General features: G+C 43.4%; 1 protein-coding gene across 8 annotated transcripts in view; it reads right to left on the reverse strand.

Moving 5' to 3' along the window:
* HEATR4 (HEAT repeat containing 4) overlaps positions 1–20,136 on the reverse strand; it is a 58,702-nt gene extending 38,566 nt beyond the window's left edge. For 7 of the 8 annotated variants that reach the window (XR_013386497.1, XR_013386496.1, XM_077909900.1 and 4 more), the window contains exons 1-8: positions 20,013–20,136; positions 15,572–16,519; positions 13,995–14,182; positions 12,859–12,999; positions 7,485–7,685; positions 6,081–6,224; positions 2,164–2,346; positions 272–432 (exon numbers count right to left, since the gene is read on the reverse strand). Coding sequence is in view for 6 of the 8 variants with exons in the window: in XM_077909900.1 (XP_077766026.1) it covers positions 272–432; positions 2,164–2,346; positions 6,081–6,224; positions 7,485–7,685; positions 12,859–12,999; positions 13,995–14,182; positions 15,572–16,449 (1,896 nt within the window). In the remaining 2 variants the exon portion in view is untranslated. Of the gene's footprint in view, positions 1–271; positions 433–2,163; positions 2,347–6,080; positions 6,225–7,484; positions 7,686–12,858; positions 13,000–13,994; positions 14,183–15,571; positions 16,520–17,399; positions 17,451–20,012 lie in introns of those variants that run through there. The other variant, XM_077909899.1, reaches the window with a different exon arrangement.
* Between the last annotated feature and the right edge of the window lie 12 nt (positions 20,137–20,148).

Consider the following 20,148-nt stretch of genomic DNA (forward strand, 5'->3'; position numbering starts at 1 on the left):
ACTTCTGGCAGAAGCAGATTCTACATATCACAACTTGCATACACAGAAACCATCTGCAACCTACTTTTCTCATCTTGTCTCAGGTGGCTGGTGTCCCTTTTACCTGTATACACACTTCGATACCTCAGTTCACTCACACACTTCAACACAAAAACTGTGCTTATCATCTTACTCAACCATCTGCATATTTGATTCCTTATGTGAACTGATCTCAGAGACTCAGTTGTTCCCCATAACTTGGTTTCCTTCTCTGGCCCTGTAATGAACATACTGTCTTCCTGCTGAGATGGCTCAGGAGCATACAAGAGTGGCGTTCAGTGTCATCATTCTTCTTATTAAACAGCTGCTGGAGGATCCTCTTAATCACAGGGTATGTGGCAGCACCTTCTAGAGCCAAGCACTGAGCGGCAGCCCAGCTGTCCACGCTATTACCTGTCAGGTGGGGTGAAAAATAGCTATTGTCCTCCTTAAGGTTGGTACCCAAGGCTGTTACCTGCCTGGTACCTCACTTCCCCGTGCCCCCCCTCAGTATAGAAGTTAGAGCCTGTATTTAAATGGATCATATCAAGGTTTTAGATATAGACTGAAAATCTTAACCTGAAATGTCAAATCCTAAAAGGCTCTTGTTGGGTAAGAGCAGTTGACCCTTATGTTCTCTGGGTGAGAGAGTGTTGTTCCTTCCCCTAGGGATTTAGAAGGCTGGAGTGGAGGCTTTTTTAAGACTGATGAATTAAGTTATTGATGGTCTGTATGCAGAAGGCCAATCCAGTCAGCCAGTTGTCCCTGTCTGCTCATTTCCCCATTGCCCCCAGGAGGAAGGAGCAAGCAGTCTTTCAGAGAGTGCTCAGATATCTTGGGACCCTAGCAGCTTTTGTGCTTGTACGCTCCAACAGTGTTTGTAGACAATGCCTGTAAACATGTAAAGATGGAAGCATGATGTATGCCAGTGGTGATTTTTTTTTAATTTTCAGAAAATATTCTTTAATATTGTTACATCATCTTTTTAATTAAAGATTTTATGTATTTATTTGAGAGAGCATGAGTGGGGGTGGGGCGGGGAGAGGGAGAAGCAGGCTCCCACCTGAGTAGGGAGCCCTGTTGGGGTTCAGTCCCAGGACCCTGGGATAATGACCTGAGTTGAAGGCAGGCGCTTAGCCTACTGAGCCACCCAGGAGTCCCATGTCATCTTTTTAATTAAAAATAAATGTATGGGGCAGCCCCAGTGGCACAGCGGTTTGGCGCCTCCTGCAGCCCAGGGTGTGATCCTGGAGACCTGGAATCGAGTCCCACGTCGGGCTTCCTGCATGGAGTCTGCTTCTTCCTCTGCCTGTGTCCCTGCCTCTCTCTCTCTCTCTCTGAATAAATAAATAAATCTTAAAATAAATAAATAAATAAATCTATGTGTGGGGCACCTGGCTGACTCAGTCAGAAGAATATGCAACTCTTGATCTTGTAGCTGTGAGTTTGAGCCCCATATTGGGTGCAGAGATTATGTATATACATATACAAACTTTTTTTTTTTTTTAAAGTAAATTTGTGGGACACAGGGGTGGCTTAGTCAGTTAAGCATCCAGCTCTTGATTTCTTCTCAGGTTATGATCTCAGGGTTGTGAGATCAAGCCCCACATCGGGCTCTACACTGGGTATGGAGCATGCTTAAGATTCTCCCTCTCCCTCTGTCTACCCTCCACCTCTCTTTCACATGCTTGCATGTGGTCTCAAAAAATAAATTTGTGTGAAAGAGGGCATGGTGTCTAAGCAAATGCATCCATGAAACACTTAGTTGCCTAGGTACCACTAGGTGGCAGTGTACCTATCTTGTAAAAGTACCTAGGAAGCAATATCTTATTTATTTATTTATTTATTTTTAAAGATTTTATTTATTTATTCATGAGAGACACAGGCAGAGGGAGAAGCAGGCTCCATGCAGGGAGCCTGACATGGGACTCGATCCCGGGTCTCTAGGATCAGGCCCTGGACTGAAGGTGGCGCTAAACCGCTGAGCCACCAGGGCTGCCTGGAAGCAATATCTTACAAACATAAACCCAAACCTATGTAGACTTCACAGAGCATAATAATGGAGTAGAAGGGATTAGGAAATGCTGATGGTGAGATGTTCTGCCCTTAGGCCATATTCCCAGGTCAGAAGTGATACTTACTCACCCTTTGAAACGGCAGTATGCATGATGTCCCGGGCAAGGGGATTATGCGACTGTATGGCATATTGGCATACTGCCGCTGCCATCCGCACATTGGCATTTTTGTCACAAAGAGCAGCCTCCAGGGCGGGCTGTAGAACCTCTGGCAAGTCCTGGATATATGGGGCTTTCACAGTCTCCTCCTTGCCTACAATCAAAAGAGAACCAGGTAAGTGGGTGCTAGCCTCTTTGATTTTCACTGAAAGACAGTTTCCTTCCCATAGCCACACAGTGGTTGACCTTAGTCTCAGTTGCTGGTGCTTACTGCTACTTAATAAAATTACGATTTAGCTGAGCCCCTGCAATGGGCACTATTTTATGGCTCACTTCTGTGCTGTGTACACCACTTTCCAATCCTTTATCACCTGGCATCTAAAGAGCTGGATTGAAGCCACAGAAGGTTTCCAGCTAGACTGGTGAGCTTCATCATTAGTTTCAGTGGTGAAAATCAACCTCTTTACCAAATATCTTTTTATATTTTTAATAATAGCAATTATACTTAGATGGTGCTTTGCCATTTATTTTTATTTTTATTTTTTTTTTAATATTTTTTATTTATTTATGGTAGTCACAGAGAGAGAGAGAGAGAGGCAGAGACATAGGCAGAGGGAGAAGCAGGCTCCATGCACCAGGAGCCCGACGTGGGATTCGATCCCGGATCTCCAGGATTGCGCCCTGGGCCAAAGGCAGGCGCTAAACCGCTGCGCCACCCAGGGATCCCTGCTTTGCCATTTATAGTGTTTTCATATTCATTATCTTAAGTCATCCAGCCCTCACTGAAGTAGGCAAGGCAGGTATTAACTGCCTTGAAATATGTCATTCCAGGAGTCTTTTTAGATTGAAACAGACTCACAAGATTCACAGACCACACAAAGCACCGATCTTCAGAAGGATCTAAGATGCGAGCACAGTTTGCCAACAGGGCAGCATCTAGTGTTCCTTTTGACAAGAGTTCTCAAGGCAATTAGTGTTCCACAGAGCCTTCTGGGGACACATGCTATGTCCCACAGGAATGAGTATATTGTATAACAAGTCCATAGATCTAGTCCCAGGGCCCACATAGGGCCTGCCTCTTTGAAGTCACTGCATTCCTGGAAGTTCAAGGGACGGCGTCTCTTTTTTTTTTTTTTTTTTTACTTAAGATTTTATTTATTTATTTATTCATGAGAGACACAAAGAGAGAGATGCAGAGACTCAGGCAGAGGGAGGAGCAGGCCCCACGCAGGGAGCCCGACATGGGACTCGATCCCAGGTCTCCAGGATCACGCCCTGGGCCAAAGGCAGGGACCAAACCGCTGAGCCACCCAGGGATCCCGGGATGGCATCTCCTTGAGGCATTTCTATTTCCCTACAGTTTTCCCAGTCCAGATGCAATTTAACAGAGTTCATGTTTATCATAAGCATGTTGCCGATAGTTCCTGTTCCTGTCCTTATCAGGGCAACAGGTAGGCATTTTAACTAAAGCTCAAATTCTCAAGTAGAAGGGGAAAGGGTCTGTTCACCTTTTGTCCACAATTATTCTCATTAGAGAGATAAAGAATTTGAAGCTCAGGCTGACTTCCCAAGTAGTGGCAGAGCTGGATCCTGTGACTAATTTTTTAGGATTTCTAATCTGCCTATCTTACTGTTGTGAGCTGCTATGCCATTTGCTAAGAACAGGCTAGATGGGAATAGGGATATTTTATGGGAATATGTAGAAGTCAAACAAGTATTTCAAGAAATAATGAGTAAGATAGTTTTCTTGGGGAAGGTATGGGAAAGAAACAAGACAAAGACAAGTCAAAATCTAGACACTGAAGAGATGTGAAAGGGAGCACATGGAAGGCATAATTTCGGGGGCAGACAAGAATTCTTTGTATGTGAAGACCTGGGGATAAGATTATAATACCTACCTACTGTTGCTACCTACTGAAGGTTTTCTCTGTGCCAGGCACCCCAAATACACCATCCATTTGATACTCAGGGGAATAAGCAGTTATAATAAAAAATATAGGGCAGCCCTGGTGGCACAGCGGTTTGGCGCTGCCTGCAGCCTGGGGTGTGATTCTGGAGACCCCGGATCGAGTCCCACGTCGGGCTCCCTGCATGGAGCCTGCTTCTCCCTCTGCCTGTGTCTCTGCCTCTCTCTATGAATAAATAAATAATCTAAAAAAAATAAAAATAAATAAAAAATGTATAGGGGGGAATAAAATGTATATGGGGGGGGAGCACCTGGCTGGCTCGGTCTGGAGACAAGTGACTCTTGATCTCAGGGTCATGAGTTCAAGCCCCACGTTGGGTGTAGAACTTAATGTAAAAGGAAAAAAAATGTATATGTGTGGAAGCACATAGCGGGGACAATGAACCAAGTCTAGGTGTTGGGGCCAGGAAAATTCAGAGGAGGTGATAGCTGATAACTGAAGTTAATAGAAGTTAATCCGGTAAAGAGAAATGAAGAGTTTTCTAGCAGACGGGGCAGCAGATTTGAAAACTTGTAGCAAAAATACACATGTCTCGAACTCAGTAGCTAAGAAATAAATGAAGCTTTAAAAACGTGACAAGTTTGTAGAAGTAAAATTAGTCCCTGCCATTAAGGAGTTTCTTGTCTAGTAGGAATGGCAGAAAAGTACATGACAATTAGGATAGAGTGATATAAGGGCAGAATAATGTTAGGGTGCTACTGGCAGCAGAGAGGGGAAAAGCATCAGCCCAGGATTCACATAAAAGGTGGTATCTGAGGGCATTTGAGAAAAAAGTCAGTTGGTTTTATGTTCTTTTAATAGTACTTGGATAGCTTCTATCATTTGGGTCCTGTATCTTGTTAAACTCAGATTACAGCTGTAGATGGGAAATTTTCCTTTTTAACTACTTACTGCTAGTAAAAAAAAACAAGCTATTGACATTTCTAAAGATTATTAGAAAAAAATGGCTAAGTCCTTAAGTTCATTTTGTAAAGTTAGCAAAAACTAAAACTTAACAAAAATAAACTCATTTCACTTAGAAATGTAGTAGAATATTCTAAAATATCAACAAATCACAGTGGAATAATAAAAGAGTAATATATCATGATCTATTAGATTCTAAGAAATTAGCAACAAATTCATATCCACAAATTAAAGGGAAAAACTAGAAAATGGCTGATAAAATTCAACACATTTTTATAATAAGTAGAAAAGTCTACATGTACGTTGGCTTATATTTCCAAAAGCATCATGAAAGATGTAAAATGCCAAACTAAACATTGGTTACCCTGGGGAGTGGCATGGGTGGGACTGGGAATTTTAGGAGAAGAGAATTATTCCTTTTTATATTCCTCTGTTGACTGATGAATACATAAAGAGGGAAACAGAATCAGTAGAATCTATTTGGTTATGGGAAGAGGAAGGTTTGTCTAGGATGACTCAGGGCCCTGACTCAGAAACTAGATGGATTGTGGTGGGGCTACTGATTGAAGTTTGGAGCTTGGGTAGGAGTCTATGGTCAGGGTGATTAGTTAAGTTTGAGTTTCAGGTGTGCTGTCAAAAGAAGGGCTAAACTAGAAGGGAAAAAAGTGTGTGTGTATAGATATATATATATATTGTGTACACACTGTATATTACTTTGGTCTTTTACAAATGGGATCTCTCAGGGTGGAACAATGCAAATTTGCTTGAAGCTGTTGGGCAAACGAAAGGTAATGAAATATAGTGCAAAAAGCACTGGACTAGAAGTCAGGAATTTTAATTTCATCTCTATTGTTAATAAGCTGTGTATATTCCAACTAGTCTCTGGGCCTTGGTTTCCATGTTTGTAAAAAAAAAAAAAAAAAAAATCTTGGATAAGCTCGAAGGTCCACATCAGTTATCATTGTCTATGGCTGTGTAAGTTGCTTATCTTCTCAAGCAGTTAAGTTCAGGATCTCACCTGAGTCCCCCTGGCTGGTGGCATTCCGGGTCTGTTCTAAAGCAGCTGTGGCACATGTGATGATGGCTTGGATCCGAACATCATCATGCATGTCCACCAAGCCCCGCATCAGGCCCTCTATTGTCTCATGATGCCACTCAATGACTTTGCCGCAGGGAGTGAAATGAGAAGAAAACCATTTGATTAGAGTTAGATAGTCTCCTTCCTCCTAGCACAATTCAAGCAGAACATTAGCTCAGAAGAGTAAAGGGCCCCAGAGAAATGGGGTCCTTTGGGAAGTTATTTCTCTGAAAATCCATGTACCCTGTTGGTTAGTTCCCAGACACATCCCCCCTCCCAGTCCTATCTTAGTCTCTCTTTGCTTAAATAACTCTTCATTGTTACCATCTGGAAAATAAAAGGGGTGTGTATGTGTGGGATAAAACAGTGATTAAGGGTAGTTTGTTGTCAAACATACTTGGTTTGGAATCACAGTTATTAGCTGTGTGACCTTGGATAAGTTAGTTAACCTCTCTGAGCTTAGTACTGCTCATTTATAAAATAGGAATGGTCTTAGAACCTACCATATTTAGTTAGAGTATTAAATGAGTTAACTAGACAAAGTATTTAACAAAATGGCAAGATAGCAAGGACTCAACTGTTAACAACTGTGGTTATCATTAGGTTGCCTTTGAGGTCTCTTCCATCTGGCTTTCAAGGTCTTCTCATTTCATTACTAACTTCTCTCTTTGTAGGTGTCAAGCTCTTATTTCAGAGTTCCTACTAGAAGGTTTTACTCAGAAAATCTTTCAACCCTTTTTTGTTTACCTGATCTCATATATGTAATGGATTGTCCTGTACTAATTAAACTAGTCTCCTGTTCTACAAGCCAGCAGCCCTGAGTCCTCGGATCTTATAGCTTTGGACAATTGTCCCCCTCACTCTGCCCCAAGCATTCAGCCTTCTACTCCCATATTGCCAAAAGCAGAGTGTATATATGAGAATCCCAACTCCACATAGGAATTTTGGAGAGGCATTGTTTATACCACAGCCAACTACAATTCCTTTTGATCACTACATTTCCCTTGCTTGGACAGCATGTTTCATCCCTCCCTTGATGCATCATTTATTGAGGGTAAAATCTCAGGGGTTGTAAGACTGAGTCCCTGTCTAGGAAGAATCCTCAGTGTAGCGCCTATATACAAATTCCTGATGTAAAACCTGCCTGTGCAAAAAGACCTCCAGATGCATCAACTATCATGATGTGAAAGGCTCTTCTCTAGTGACCCTTTGATGACGCAACCAGATTTGTATGTTTTGAAAGAAAGGGATGGATTTTCATAGAGAAACACTAATCCAAGGTGAGCCCCTCCTCCCTCCAATGTATACCAATGTCTCCGGCTCCACCCTGGCCCCTTCACTCACTCAGAGCCCAGGCAGTCTTCCATTCCTCCAGCATCCTCTGCAGGGCCCCCAGTTCCCAAGTCCCATCCTCCTTCAGTGATTCTTCCTGCTTCTTCAGTCTTCTGGTCTTACTGGCATCCTTCTCACTCAGCTGGAACAGCAGATCCTTGGCTGGGGTGGGCAGAGCCGTCCAGCGTGGGGCTCCTTTCACAGGCCTGTAGGCTGTGCAGCGGGACAGTGTGAGATAGTCTTACCCCACTGCCCTAGGCCCTGTGTTCCCAGCTAGCATTACATCCTGCTCCTGACCAACACCAAGGCAAACAATACTTGAAAACAAACTTTCCCATGATTATACAAGGAACTAAGTACAAGTCCCCCAGGGAGTTAGGAAAGGTCCTAATGAGACATGATAAAGCCAGGTTGGGGGGGGGGGGGGGATTGAGATATATACAAAAATTTTCATACATTTAATCTTTAGGAAGAAAATTTGTTTATATGTAATAAGGTTTTGCTCAAAATTCAGTATCCGATATATTGCAATTTAGAGTATAATTGTCCATTCCTAGTTTATTAGGATTTCTTCCTTTTTTTTTTTAAGTTTATATATTTATTGGGGTACCTGGGTGGCTCAGTCAGTTAAGTGTCTGACTCTTGATTTCAGCTCACGTTCTGATCTCAGGGTCCTGGGGTCAAGCCCCACATTGGGCTCCATGCTCAGCAGGGAGTCTGCTTGAGGATTCTCTCTCCTTCTCCCTCTGCTCTTCCTGCTGCTCGTGTGCTTTCTCTCTCTCTAAAATAAATCTTTTTTTTTTTAAGTTTACTTATTTATTTGTAAGTAATTTCTACAGCCAATATGGGGCTCAAACTCATGACACCAAGATCAAGAGTCGCATGTTCTGATTGAACCAACCAGGTGCTGACATTTTTATGTTTATTTTTAATGTTTTTAATGAGCCAAACAGGTGCTGACCTTTTTATTTTTATTTTTAATGTTTTTAATTTGAGAGGAGGAATACTGCTACAAGCTGCTAAGTTTAGAAGATTTTAGCATCTGTGAGTTTTTCCTCATTATGACAACAGCTGGAGATTTGAGGACAGAAGAACGTATTATAAAAATACAGTTATAGTTGTTCTATAAAAAACAGTTATAGTTTTCTAGACTTTGTGATATCCCTGGTATCAGATTCAGAAAGCCTCTTTCTAAGAAGAGTGGTTGTGTGCAAAAGGCAAAAGATACAAAAACATTTCCAAATTACCAAATTCATGATCTGCTTGCTATATTGCTTATCAGTCTAATGCTCTAATCTGTCACTATCAAAGATTTGTGTTTCTGGGGCACCTGGGTGGCTCAGTGGTTGAGCATCTGCCTTCAGCTCAGGTCATGATCCCAGGGTCCTGGGATCGAGTCCCACATTGGGCTCCCTGCAGGGAGACTGCTTCTCTCTCTGCCTGTGTCTCTGCCTCTCTCTCTGTCTCTCATAAATAAATAAAATCTTAAAAAAGAAAGATTTGTGTTTCTTTTTTTTTTTTTTTAAGATTTTATTTATTCATGAGGAACACAGAGAGAGAGAGAGAGAGAGGCACTGACACAGGCAGAGGGAGAAGCAGCCTCCATGCAGGGAGCCTGACGTGGGACTCGATCCTGGGTCTCCTGGATCACACCCTGGGCTGAAGGCAGCGCTAAACCACTGAGCCACCTAGGCTGCAAGATTTGTGTTTCTTCCAAGATTTCATTCTAACATGTTTAGATTTGTTCTGAATCCATTCTTTTCTTTGAGCAAAGAAGGCAATACCATTTCTTTCTTCTCTTGTGAGACTCCAGTGCAGTTTAGCTCAGAAGCCATACAAGCATACCCTCCAGTGGTTCTCCCCCCAGCTTGGTCATGCTGGGAGAATTGTCACCCTGCTGAGGTCTGGCTTCCTTTGCAGTATAGAGTGTGCAGTTGCAGCAGTAGAACCACCTCCGGACGCTCCCAGTGAGCTGATACTGTGAAACTCCCCCATATCTCTCCTCTTAGCCTGCTTGAAATCCCCCCCACGGAATTGAGAAGTGGTTGTAGTAGTCTAGTCCTTTTCCTCCTGTATCCCCCTGCTCAGGGAGTTAAAAAGGATGTGGTAAGAAAGCTTTGAATCTCTGGTATTTAACCTGTGTGGGAATAAACATGCACAACTGCCAACATTAATTTTATGTTCGGTCCTTTGAGTCCTAGGCAGGTAGAACACATCCAGTAACCACATTTCACATTAAAAGTCCCCTGAAGGGAGCACACAGACAACCCTTTGGCTTCCTCTAGGATAAAAGGCACAGAATATTTTGTCGACAGAAACAAATGGTGCCTTTGACTCTGCACCATAAGACCTGTGCTTAGTTCAAACTGTCATGATCTGGGTACGCTAAAGAGTTTTATATCACAGCTTGGGGGAAATTAAGGCTTAAAAAGTAAGAAGTACACTTTGTGCCTTAACAATTTTCATCATCTTAAAGAAATTATCACCTAAGTTTTCCAATTCAATCAAAATGGAGAGTAAAAAAAAAAAAAAAAAAAAAAAATTTCACCCACACCTCCTAACTCCAGGAATTTTCCTCCTTTTTTTTCTTCCTTTTTAGGTTCTTTCATACCTGGTATTTCCTGGGATGAGACAATGAATGAAATAGTTATAAGAAGGTGTTTCTATGTTACTATTCTGACTTTATATCTCCCAGATCACTTTCAAATATTTACTTATTTTTTAAAGATTATATATTTATTTATTTGACAGAGAGAAGAGAGCACAAACGGGGAGGAGCAGAGGGACAGGGAGAAGCAGACTCCTCACTGAGCAGAGAGCCTGACATGGGGCTCCATCCCAGGACCCCGGGATCAGACTTGAGCTGAAGGCAGATGCTTAACCAACCGAGACACAGGTGCCCCTATTTATTATTATTTTTTAATTAAGCTCCACATCCAACGTGGGGCTTGAACTCCTAACCCTGAGATCAAGTCATATATTCCAACTGAGCCAGCTAGGCACCCCCAATTTCAAATTCTATCATCTATCTATCTGTCTACTTATCTATTTATAGATTGTATTTATTTACTTATGAGAGAGGCAGAGATACAGACAGAGGGAGAAGCCGGCTCCCTGGAGGGAGCCCGATGTAGGACTTGAACCTGGACCCCAGGTATCATGCCTTGAGCCAAATGCAGATGCTCAACCACTGATCTACCCAGGCGTCCCTCAAATACTATTTTAAAAAGAAGTTTGGGGATGCCTGGGTGGCTCAGCTTATTAAGCATCTGCCTTCGGCTCAGGGCATGATCCTGGAGTCCCAGGATCGAGTCCCACATTAGGCTCCCTGCATGGAGCCTGTTTCTCCCTCTGCCTATGTCTGCTTCTCTCTCTCTGTGTGTGTCTCATGAGTAAATAAAATCTTTAAAAATAAAAATAAATAAGTTTGGGGCATCCCTGGGTGGCTTAGTGGTTGAGGGTCTGCCTTTAGCTCAGGGCGTGATACCGGAGTCCCAGGATTGAGTCCCACATCAGGCTTCCTGCATGGAGCCTACTACTCCCTCTGCCTGTATCTCTGCCTCTCTGTGTGTGTGTGTGTGTGTGTCTCTCATGAATGAATGAATGAATGAATGAATGAATGAATAAATAAATAAATAAATAAATAAATAAATAAAATATTTTAAAAATATAAATTAATTTAAAAAAAGTTGGGGGCACCTGCGTGGCTCAGTCAGTTAGGCATCTACCTTCAGCTCACGTCGTGATCTCTGGTTCCTGCGATTGAACTCCACCTGGGATCAAGTCTGTTTCTCCCTCTCCTCCCCACCACTTGTGGTTCTCTCTCAAATGAATAAATAAAATCTTTTAAAAAATTAAAAAGTTTGGGAAAGATTCTACAGCTTATGTTTGTTATATGTTCTTTGTTCTGGAGAAAAGAGGGAGGCATCTAGCACACTGGTGGAAAAGTGTCTGTGAAGCCAGTGAGACAGGTGGTGAGGCATCTGAATTCAGCCTGGGGTGGGAGGGTGGGTAGCACCTTGTGAGGTAGAATTCACATATAAAATTCATCCTTTAAAAATGTATACAATTCAGTGGTTTTTAGCATATTCAGAGTTGTACAATTATTGCAGTGTCTTAATTTTAGGATATTTTTATCACCCCAAAAAGAAACCCTGTGCCAATCCCTCTCTTCCCCCAGTGAGAACTTTGTGTCATTGTGGATTTGCCTATTCTCAGAGGGGAGGACATATGCAGTACAGTTGCCTTGTGGGGAAGGTGGTATACTAATAATTCCTTGAGTTTGAGCACTTAATGGTTTAAAAAATGCATTCACAAGATCACCTAAGTATCAATAAATGTCACAAAATCAACAAGTATTCCCGAAGTGCCTTGCCATAGGAATGATTAGTGTCTCAGCCCTAATGAAGCAGCAGAAGCCCTAGAAGGTGACTTGCCTAGACCCAATCCAAGACTTTGCTAGGGTGCTTTCTCCACGACTACCATTAGTTTCTGCACACCAGAGGGCCCACTGGAACAATGACCCTGCAAAGAAAAGTCATGGAACATGGAAGCATAGTCTCTTGGAGAGTGGGCACTTTTTGTTTTATAAGCTCATTTCTTGGCCATCTTCCTTCCCTCCATCTTTTCCCCCCCTCCCTTCCCTTTATCTCTCTTACAGAATTAAGATGATATAGTTATGAAACAGAAATTTAGAACAGAGGATGACCCTAGTACCTGTGGCAGGTATGGCCTGAGAATGGAATGGGAGGATAGAACTAGCCCAAAGGGACAAGGATCAAGGGTCTGATGTACTTTTCCTGGAAAAAGAGATGGGACTTGTCTCATTGGTAATTACCAGCCCTAAATCTCATGGTTACACCTAACCTAAGTTTGATCTGATTTCAATTGAATGGATGTTCCACAAAGGCTCTTCCTAGTTATAGTTAGTGTTTGATAATTTTAGTTAGTAGGAAGGGACTCCTCTACAAACTGATGATGTCCATAAGAGGGCTCTGTGCTCAGCAGGGAGTCTGAGATCCTCTCCTCCTCCCTCTGCACCTCCTCCCCAGGTTGTGCATATACTCACATGCACATGCTTGTGCTCTCTCTGAAATAAATAGAAAAAGAAAGGAAGGAAGAAAGAAAAAGAGCGGGCCCCATGTGGAGCTTGATCTCACAACTCTGATACCATGACTTGAGCCAAAATCAGGAGTTCAGCACTTAACAATCTGAGCTGCCCAGGTGTCCCAGAAGTGTAGCTATTTCTTTAAGGAGCTCGTTTTATAGGCTGGATATCATCAGACCCTCGATCCTTGTCCCTTTGGGCTAAAAACCACTGAATTGTATACATTTTTAAAGGATGAATTTTATAATATGTGCTTCCTATTATGTGCTTCCTGCTTACGTGCTTCGGGAACTGGCTGGGAAGTCCACCTTTCTGGGGTTTCAGGGAAGACTTTAGACAGCTGCTTCTTGTACCGATTGAAGTTTTCCAGGAAAATGTGGTCTCTCTTCGCACCAATCTGGTGGATAACCTGGACTTGATCTGTGAACAGACAAATAAGGAGTCCCTAGTACCACACTCCTTCCTCTCTTGCTGGGTTTTCAGTCATCAGGATCAGACCCAATTTCCTTCTGCCTTAACTCTTTAGCACCTAAGACTCATGATTACCATGATGTGGGGGCATCCTTTGAAGGTGACTTGCTTGGAAATAGAAGCCAGTGGTCTCATAGAGGCTTAGAAACCAAGGCAGAACCTGTCTTAACTTACAGGCATTGTCCCCTATGAAAAACTAAGTCCTAATAAAAGAGTATCTAATTCATTTCTTATCAGTCATAACTAACTTCATCTGAATAATTTTGTTAAACATTCTAAGACGACTTTCAGTTGACAGTTTAGGAACAAGATGGGGGCAAGGAAGGATAAACAGTTTGGAACATGCAGACCTAGATCATGTATCTTACAAGCCGGGGCTTCTAAAGGATAGCAAGATGGAAGGGGAAGGTAGTAGATATTTTATTGAGCATTGGGCAAGAAGCATTACAGATGCTTTCCTGTCCTTGAAGTGCATTTTTGTTACTATTGTTTTACAAATAAGGCTCAGAGGGATTATATAGTTTGCTCATATTAGTAGGGAGGGGCTAAACCAGGATCCTCCAGATTCCAAAATCTATGATTTTTTTTCTTAACCCCTCAATGGGGGATTATCTCAAAGGAAGAGAAAGGAGAAGAGCAGACAGAGAAGAGGTGTTCCCCAAGCCAAATCCTATTTGCTTTACAACCCCACACTCCACAACCTCCTTCATAAGATAAAGGGATAGAGCCAGGGGAAGAGGGAAAATAGTTAACTCTCACCAGATACCTGCCTGCCCTCTGCCAAAACAACCTTCCTGTGCTAGTCACTAGGGGATGTTGCTATGAACACCTTGGTCATCTACGGCCCCTTATCCACACTCATGACTGGTTCATTCCCCCGCTGCCTTCCACCTCCCTGTTCCATGTCCACCTCAGGCCCCAGCATAGCACCCCAGCTCTATTACCAAAGTATATCTCCTGTTCATAGGTGTTGGCTGTGGAGTAAGCAAACTTTCCAGCTCGAGGATTCACCTGTCGGAAGTAGCTCTGCTTTGGGGGCTGGTGGACGTTCTTTCCTTTGATATCCTCAGCAGTCTTATTGTTGCCAGGCATAGTTTCAGTTGTCTGCACTTGTGGCAAGTAATTGGGCAGTCTAGCAAGAGGGAGAGGGAGAAGAGGGAAAAGATAGGAGATGGACCTCCTGACTTCCATCAGACTCACAGCTCACCCCTCTCTAAGCTCACCTCATATATCCGTGAGCATCTGGGAAACACCTCTGTTTATCTATTGGCCTTGCTCCCAGAGTGCCAAATGAATATTCAGGCCTGCCAGAAGGGCCTGTCTGCAGCCACCTTCTTCCCTTTAGGGAGCCACTCCTGCAACCATTGGAGAGCACGATAGAGGGGCCAGGCTTCCAGCATTACCCTTTTTTTTTTTTTTTTTTTAAAACATGGTGCCCTTAGAGGTTGCATGGACTTGGGAAAGTGAATCAGTTCCTACATTCCTTCACTTCATCATGTGTGTGGTTATTTACTGTATGTCAACCCCAGTGAACATTCCATAAGCTCATTAAAGGGTCCACATCTCTCGTTTAGGTTGTATTCCCAGCACTTTGCAGAGTACCTGGCAAGTAGCAGGAATGTGGTTTATGTTTGTCCAATAAATAAATGAATAAATGGATTCCCACTCAACCTTTATTTCCCTTTTGTGGATGAGATGTTATAATAGTTCTGGTCTTCCCTCTAGCTATAAGTGAGAAGGAAGCAATGTGAGAAATTTGCAATAATCAACCCTTAGGCGGTTTAGCTCTCTGTCCTGCTGCCGGTCTTTTTTTTTTTTTTTTTTTAAGACTTTTTTTATTTATTCATGAGAGATCCACAGAGAGAAGCAGAGACAGAGGCAGAAGGAGAAGCAGTCTCCTCGCAGGGAGCCCAATGTGGGACTCAATCCCGGGAACAGGATATGCCCTGAGCTAAAGGCAGATGCTCAACTGCTGAGCCACCCAGGTGTCCCGCCAGTCAGTTTTTGAATCAGTGACACATTGGCTCCTCATTCGAAATGAGACAAGACCAACCCTCAGTGCCTTGAGGTCTCTGCCTTCTGAATGTCAATATGGATACATTTCTGAGAGTGCCTGAATAGTAACTGGATCAGCAAAATAGCTTAGTCTGCTAGGAGAGGCCAAGAACCTATCCCTTAAAAGGCAGTCGTTCTCGACTAGGAGTGATTTTGGTCCCTTAAGGGGACATGTATGGAGACATCTTTGGTAGTCACAACTGGAGAATGCTGCTGGCATCCAGTGGGGGTGCTACTAGACCATCCTACAAGGTACAAGACAGGCCCCCACAACAAAGAATTATCCAACACAGGATTTCAATAGTAGCTAGGCTGAGAAACCTTACTTTAAGGAGATCTTAGAGAAGAAGTTGGCAGTGGGTGAATGGAACAGTGTGTTCTGAAATAAGGAATGTGAAGCAACCCAGGAGTCTTTGAAGGGGACCCGAGGATTCTCAAAGTGTGCTTGATGTCCCAGCCAGTATACCTATAATAAACAGGAAGCAGCAGCTCTGGCTTTTCTTTTTCCTGGGTTGGCAGGATAACACTTTGATCCTCAAATTCTGCTGTTTCTTCTTCCTCTAGCCGTTTCAAGAGCTCCAGGTCACTGGTGGAAGTAAGCTCATCCCGGATGTGGCTCCAGTCATATTGCTGGCGCAGAAAACTCTGCCACTTGTTGGGGGAGACCCCAGATCTCAGAGGACGTTTGCTCTGGATCCATCGGGCAGTGCGCTTGTTCAGCTTTTCCAGCACGATGGCTTCCCAGGCTTGGGCCTCCTTCTCAGGAGGTGGAAGCCAGGTTTCTCTCTCCAGGTTCACATCTGGAGAAAGCGACATACCCAGCATGTCCAGATCCCTGCCAGAATGAGAGATGCCAGGGGAAGGTTTTTCATGGACCACCCTTGCTAGCTTTGGTTTTCGTGGCTGCTTAAGATTGGCGGAACTTTCTGTCTTCACAGCCTGGGAGGTGACCCTTGCTGAGAGACCTGAAGAACCCAAGGACTTAAAGCCAGTGGGTTTCTCAGATCGGGCCCTCCTGATCTGGAGAGGCTGGATGATGTGGTCTGTGTTGTAGAGATGGTCAAAGTTGTACTGGCTGTAAGGGATGCTGGGAAGCCCTCGCTGCCATACCACCTCCTGAGAGAAGGTAAGGTTTGTAGCCGCCCTTTTCAAATACTGGTTCTTGAGGTGTGTGCAGCGATACGGGCTAAAGTGGAAGACTGGAGGTACACTGGACACCAAAGCACACTCCTCCTTGTTTCTTGGTTTTGAGTGGGGAAAATTCATGCCCCATCCTAGCCGTGGGGGGAGTGACTGATGGAAATGGTGGGAAAGACAGGTCTTTCCCTGTTGGGTTCTGGTCATTGTTTCCCAGCAAAAGTTTCCTTCCACACTGCCTGGTCCAGATGCAGGTCTTGGAGGCGTGACCAAGTACCTGTTGAGGGGATGGGAGGAACTGGTGAGAGCTCTAGGTCAGTAGAAATTGGTAGCCCATAGCAGTACAGAAAGATAAGAAATGGGAAGACAGCTGGCGGAGCAGGGGGTGGGGGAGTGGGGAGAAGCCACGTGAGTGAGAAAGACAAAAGAAAGAAATGGTGGAACATTTGAAATATTCCTTGTATCAACCCCTTGATTCCAGTTCTCCTGTCTGTCCCCAAAGCTCAGCCCGTCCTCTCCTTATGAGGGATTAGATTACTAGTTTTCAGCAGTAACCATGCTTCTAATTTTTACTCAGATGTTGCTTTCTATGTCTTTAAAGCATAAATTTCAGACAATCAGCCTGGTGTTCAGGGTCCTTCGTGAATGTGACCCTAGTTTATGACCTTCTTTAATCATAACCCCTTGAGTCTCTTGGTACATCTCTGAGTATTCCTCCCTTGACACCGTGAAGCTTCCTCTGTGCCTTTTACCTGCAGTAGCCTTCTCTCCATACTTGACAAATTCTATCCATTCTTCCAGGCTGAGCTCAGTTCCTACCTGCTCCAGAACTCTTTCTAGACCCACCCAGGCCTCCATGTCCCACACAAATTCATACATCACTTCTAGTCTGTACCGATTTGTTTTTCATTCCAGGATAGTTAACATAAATTTTAAATTAATTTCAGGTGTACAGTAGTGATTGCATACCGATACTTTTAACTCTCAATCCTGTGATACCTCCCATTGTTAAATATTTGGCTAACTATACTGCCCAGGGACCATATCTTCTGTCTCTGCTGTCCTTCAGAATCACCCAGCACCTTTCCATATTGTTACATAGTTTTCATTGTTAATGTTTAACAGCTACAGAATATTTTACCAAGTATGTAAATCACCTTTTTCCTTAATTATTGGGCAAGCTGTTTCCAGGTTTCAGCTAGCATTGAAAACGCTGTAGAGAACAAATGCTTACATTTAATAGTTTGGGTCCTTTTTTTTTTAAGATTTATTTATTTATTCATTCAGAGAGAGAGAGGCAGAGACACAGGCAGAGGGAGAAGCAGGCCCCATGCAGGCAGCCTGATTTGGGACTCGATCCCAGGTCTCCAGGATCACACCCCGGGCTGCAGGCGGCACTAAACCGCTGCGCCACCGGGGCTGCCCAATAAAACAAATCTTAAAAAAAAAAAACCCAAACTAGGGCAGCCCCGGTGGCGCAGCGGTTTAGTGCCGCCTGTGATATCTGTTCCAATTTAGTGTTGATATGAAGTTCAAAATTGGGGAACATGTATGAAAATTTTCTTGCAGGATGCCTGGGTGACTTAGCAGTTGAGGGTCTGCCTTTGGTTCAGGGTGTGATCCCAGGGTCCTGGGATTGAGTCCCACATTGGGCTCCCTGCATGGAGCCTGCTTCTCCCTCTGCCTGTGTGTCTCTCATGAATAAATAAATAAGATCTTTCAAATTAAAAAAAAAAAAAAAACTTTTCTTGCAAAATTCATAGTATTATATAATTGTGAAGAATTATCATTGATTTAGAGCATGGACTATTGCCCCTAGAAGATAAGTCTCTGGGGTCCCACAGTTAGATGGTGCATTAGGCACTTACAGGACAGGTAAGGAATACTGGGGCCCTCAGCAATTAAAAGAGAAGGTGGAGGGCAGCCCAGGTGGCTCAGCGGTTTAGCACTGCCTTCAGCCCTTCAGCCCAGGACCTGATCCTGGAGACCCGGGATCGAGTCCCACGTCGGGCTCCCTGCATGGAGCCTGCTTCTCCCTCTGCCTGTGTCTCTGCCTCTCTCTCTCTCTCTCTCTCTCTCTGTCTCTCATGAATAAATAAATAAATAAAATCTTTAAAAAAAAGAAAAAAAAAGAGAGAAGGTGGATAGAGAGGGAAGAAAAAAAACCTATGTATGGATTTTAAAGGCTCCATATTATCCAAATTTAAATGTTACCAACATTGAGGCAAGGCCCTCTCCCAACAAATGGTCCCTTAACCAAAGTCAGGGAGTGCCTGCCTTCAGCTCAGGTCATGATCCCAGGATCCTGGGATTGAGCCCCAAATTGAGCTCCCTGCTAGGGAGCCTGCTTCCCACTCCCCCTGCTTGTGCTCTCTCTGTGTCAAAATCTTTAGAGAAAAGAAAGAAGAAAAGAGGAAAAAGAAAGAAGAAAGAAAGATGAACACATGTCATTCTATACTTAGTCAAATCTGGCATAACTGCAGACCAGGTGATCTGGTAAACAGCAACCACAAGCATTATTTCTGCATCCCTAGGAAACTGGCTAGACAGGCAGGAGTGGGGTTGGAAGGGTTAGGCCACAGGCCCTCAAGTAAAACCTAACAGAAGAAACCAGATTCAAAATGAGTGATCTCTCAAGGTTCTAAATTTAGTTTCAACCTTCTGCTCAGCTTCCCAATCCCCTGCCCTCACCCCCAGATCTGGGACCTTTATTCTACAGAAATAATTGAAGTAGGCTGAATAATTCATGCTAAAAAGTAATACCTTGCTTTTTCCTTGTAATTAAAGGAGCAGAAACCACCACAGAAGGTTAAAAAGCAATAAACCTTAGCACAGTATTTCTGAGAACTTTTAAAAAATAATAGACTCTCACCAACACTCACAGATTCTGAAATTTTAAGGTAGGGACAGTCAGCTTCTAGGACAGTGTTAATGGTCAAGAACCTTCTGCATCGGGATCCCTGGGTGGTGCAGCAGTTTGGCGCCTGCTTTTGGCCCAGGGCAAGATCCTGGAGACCCAGGATCGAATCCCACGTCGGGCTCCCGGTGCATGGAGTCTGCCTCTCTCTCTCTCTCTCTCTCTCTCTCTCTCTGACTATCATAAATAAATAAAAATTAAAAAAAAAAAAAAACCTTCTGCATCAAGATAATTTGAGGAGCTTGTTAAAATGCAGAATCCTGTGTCCTACATCCCAGAATACTGATTCAGTAGGCCACAAGTGAGGCCTAGAAATCTGCATTTTAACCAGCTTTCACAGGTGTTTTTACACATTAAATTTAGAGAAGCCATACCCCCAACAGGTATCTGTGGAAAGTATGAAGGAAGCTTGATGGTGGGAGAGCAGGATGGGGGAACACAGTCTCTTAACCTGGCTTGTTTCAGACGCTTCCCTCTCCTGCCTCTTTCTCATCAGAAAGTTCCTTCATTTTTCCCCTCTACTTTCTTTCTTTTTTTTTTTTCCCCTCTACTTTCTAATTCCTGCCCCTTGCCATGCACTCACACAGATCTACTACTGTCTCCTGAGATTACTACGGAAACTCTGCCACAAACATGATTCTGTTCTAACACTTTTATCTTGCAGATTTCAAAACTGAGGGCCAGAGAGAAGAGACACGACAAAGGCCACAGTATTGGTTAATCCCTCAAGCAATCCTAACCCTTTTGACACGTAATCCAAAGTCTTCTCAACTACTTCAGGCTGCCTTTCATCATTCAGCTGATGCGAAAAGCTCTTTTCAGATACTAGTAAAGTAGCAGTATTTTGAAATACCTTCAAGGTCGCCTCCCTCAACACCTTCTTCAAGGGAAAGCAAGGTTCTGCATCTTAAACCTTCCTTCCTTTCTTAGGTTTCAAAGCTGTTTATATTGGTTACCAGGCAACCACCTCTTTAGAATTCCATGGGTCT

Source organism: Canis aureus, chromosome 9 (assembly GCF_053574225.1).
Source record: "Canis aureus isolate CA01 chromosome 9, VMU_Caureus_v.1.0, whole genome shotgun sequence".
NCBI classification, from domain to species: Eukaryota; Metazoa; Chordata; class Mammalia; order Carnivora; family Canidae; genus Canis; species Canis aureus.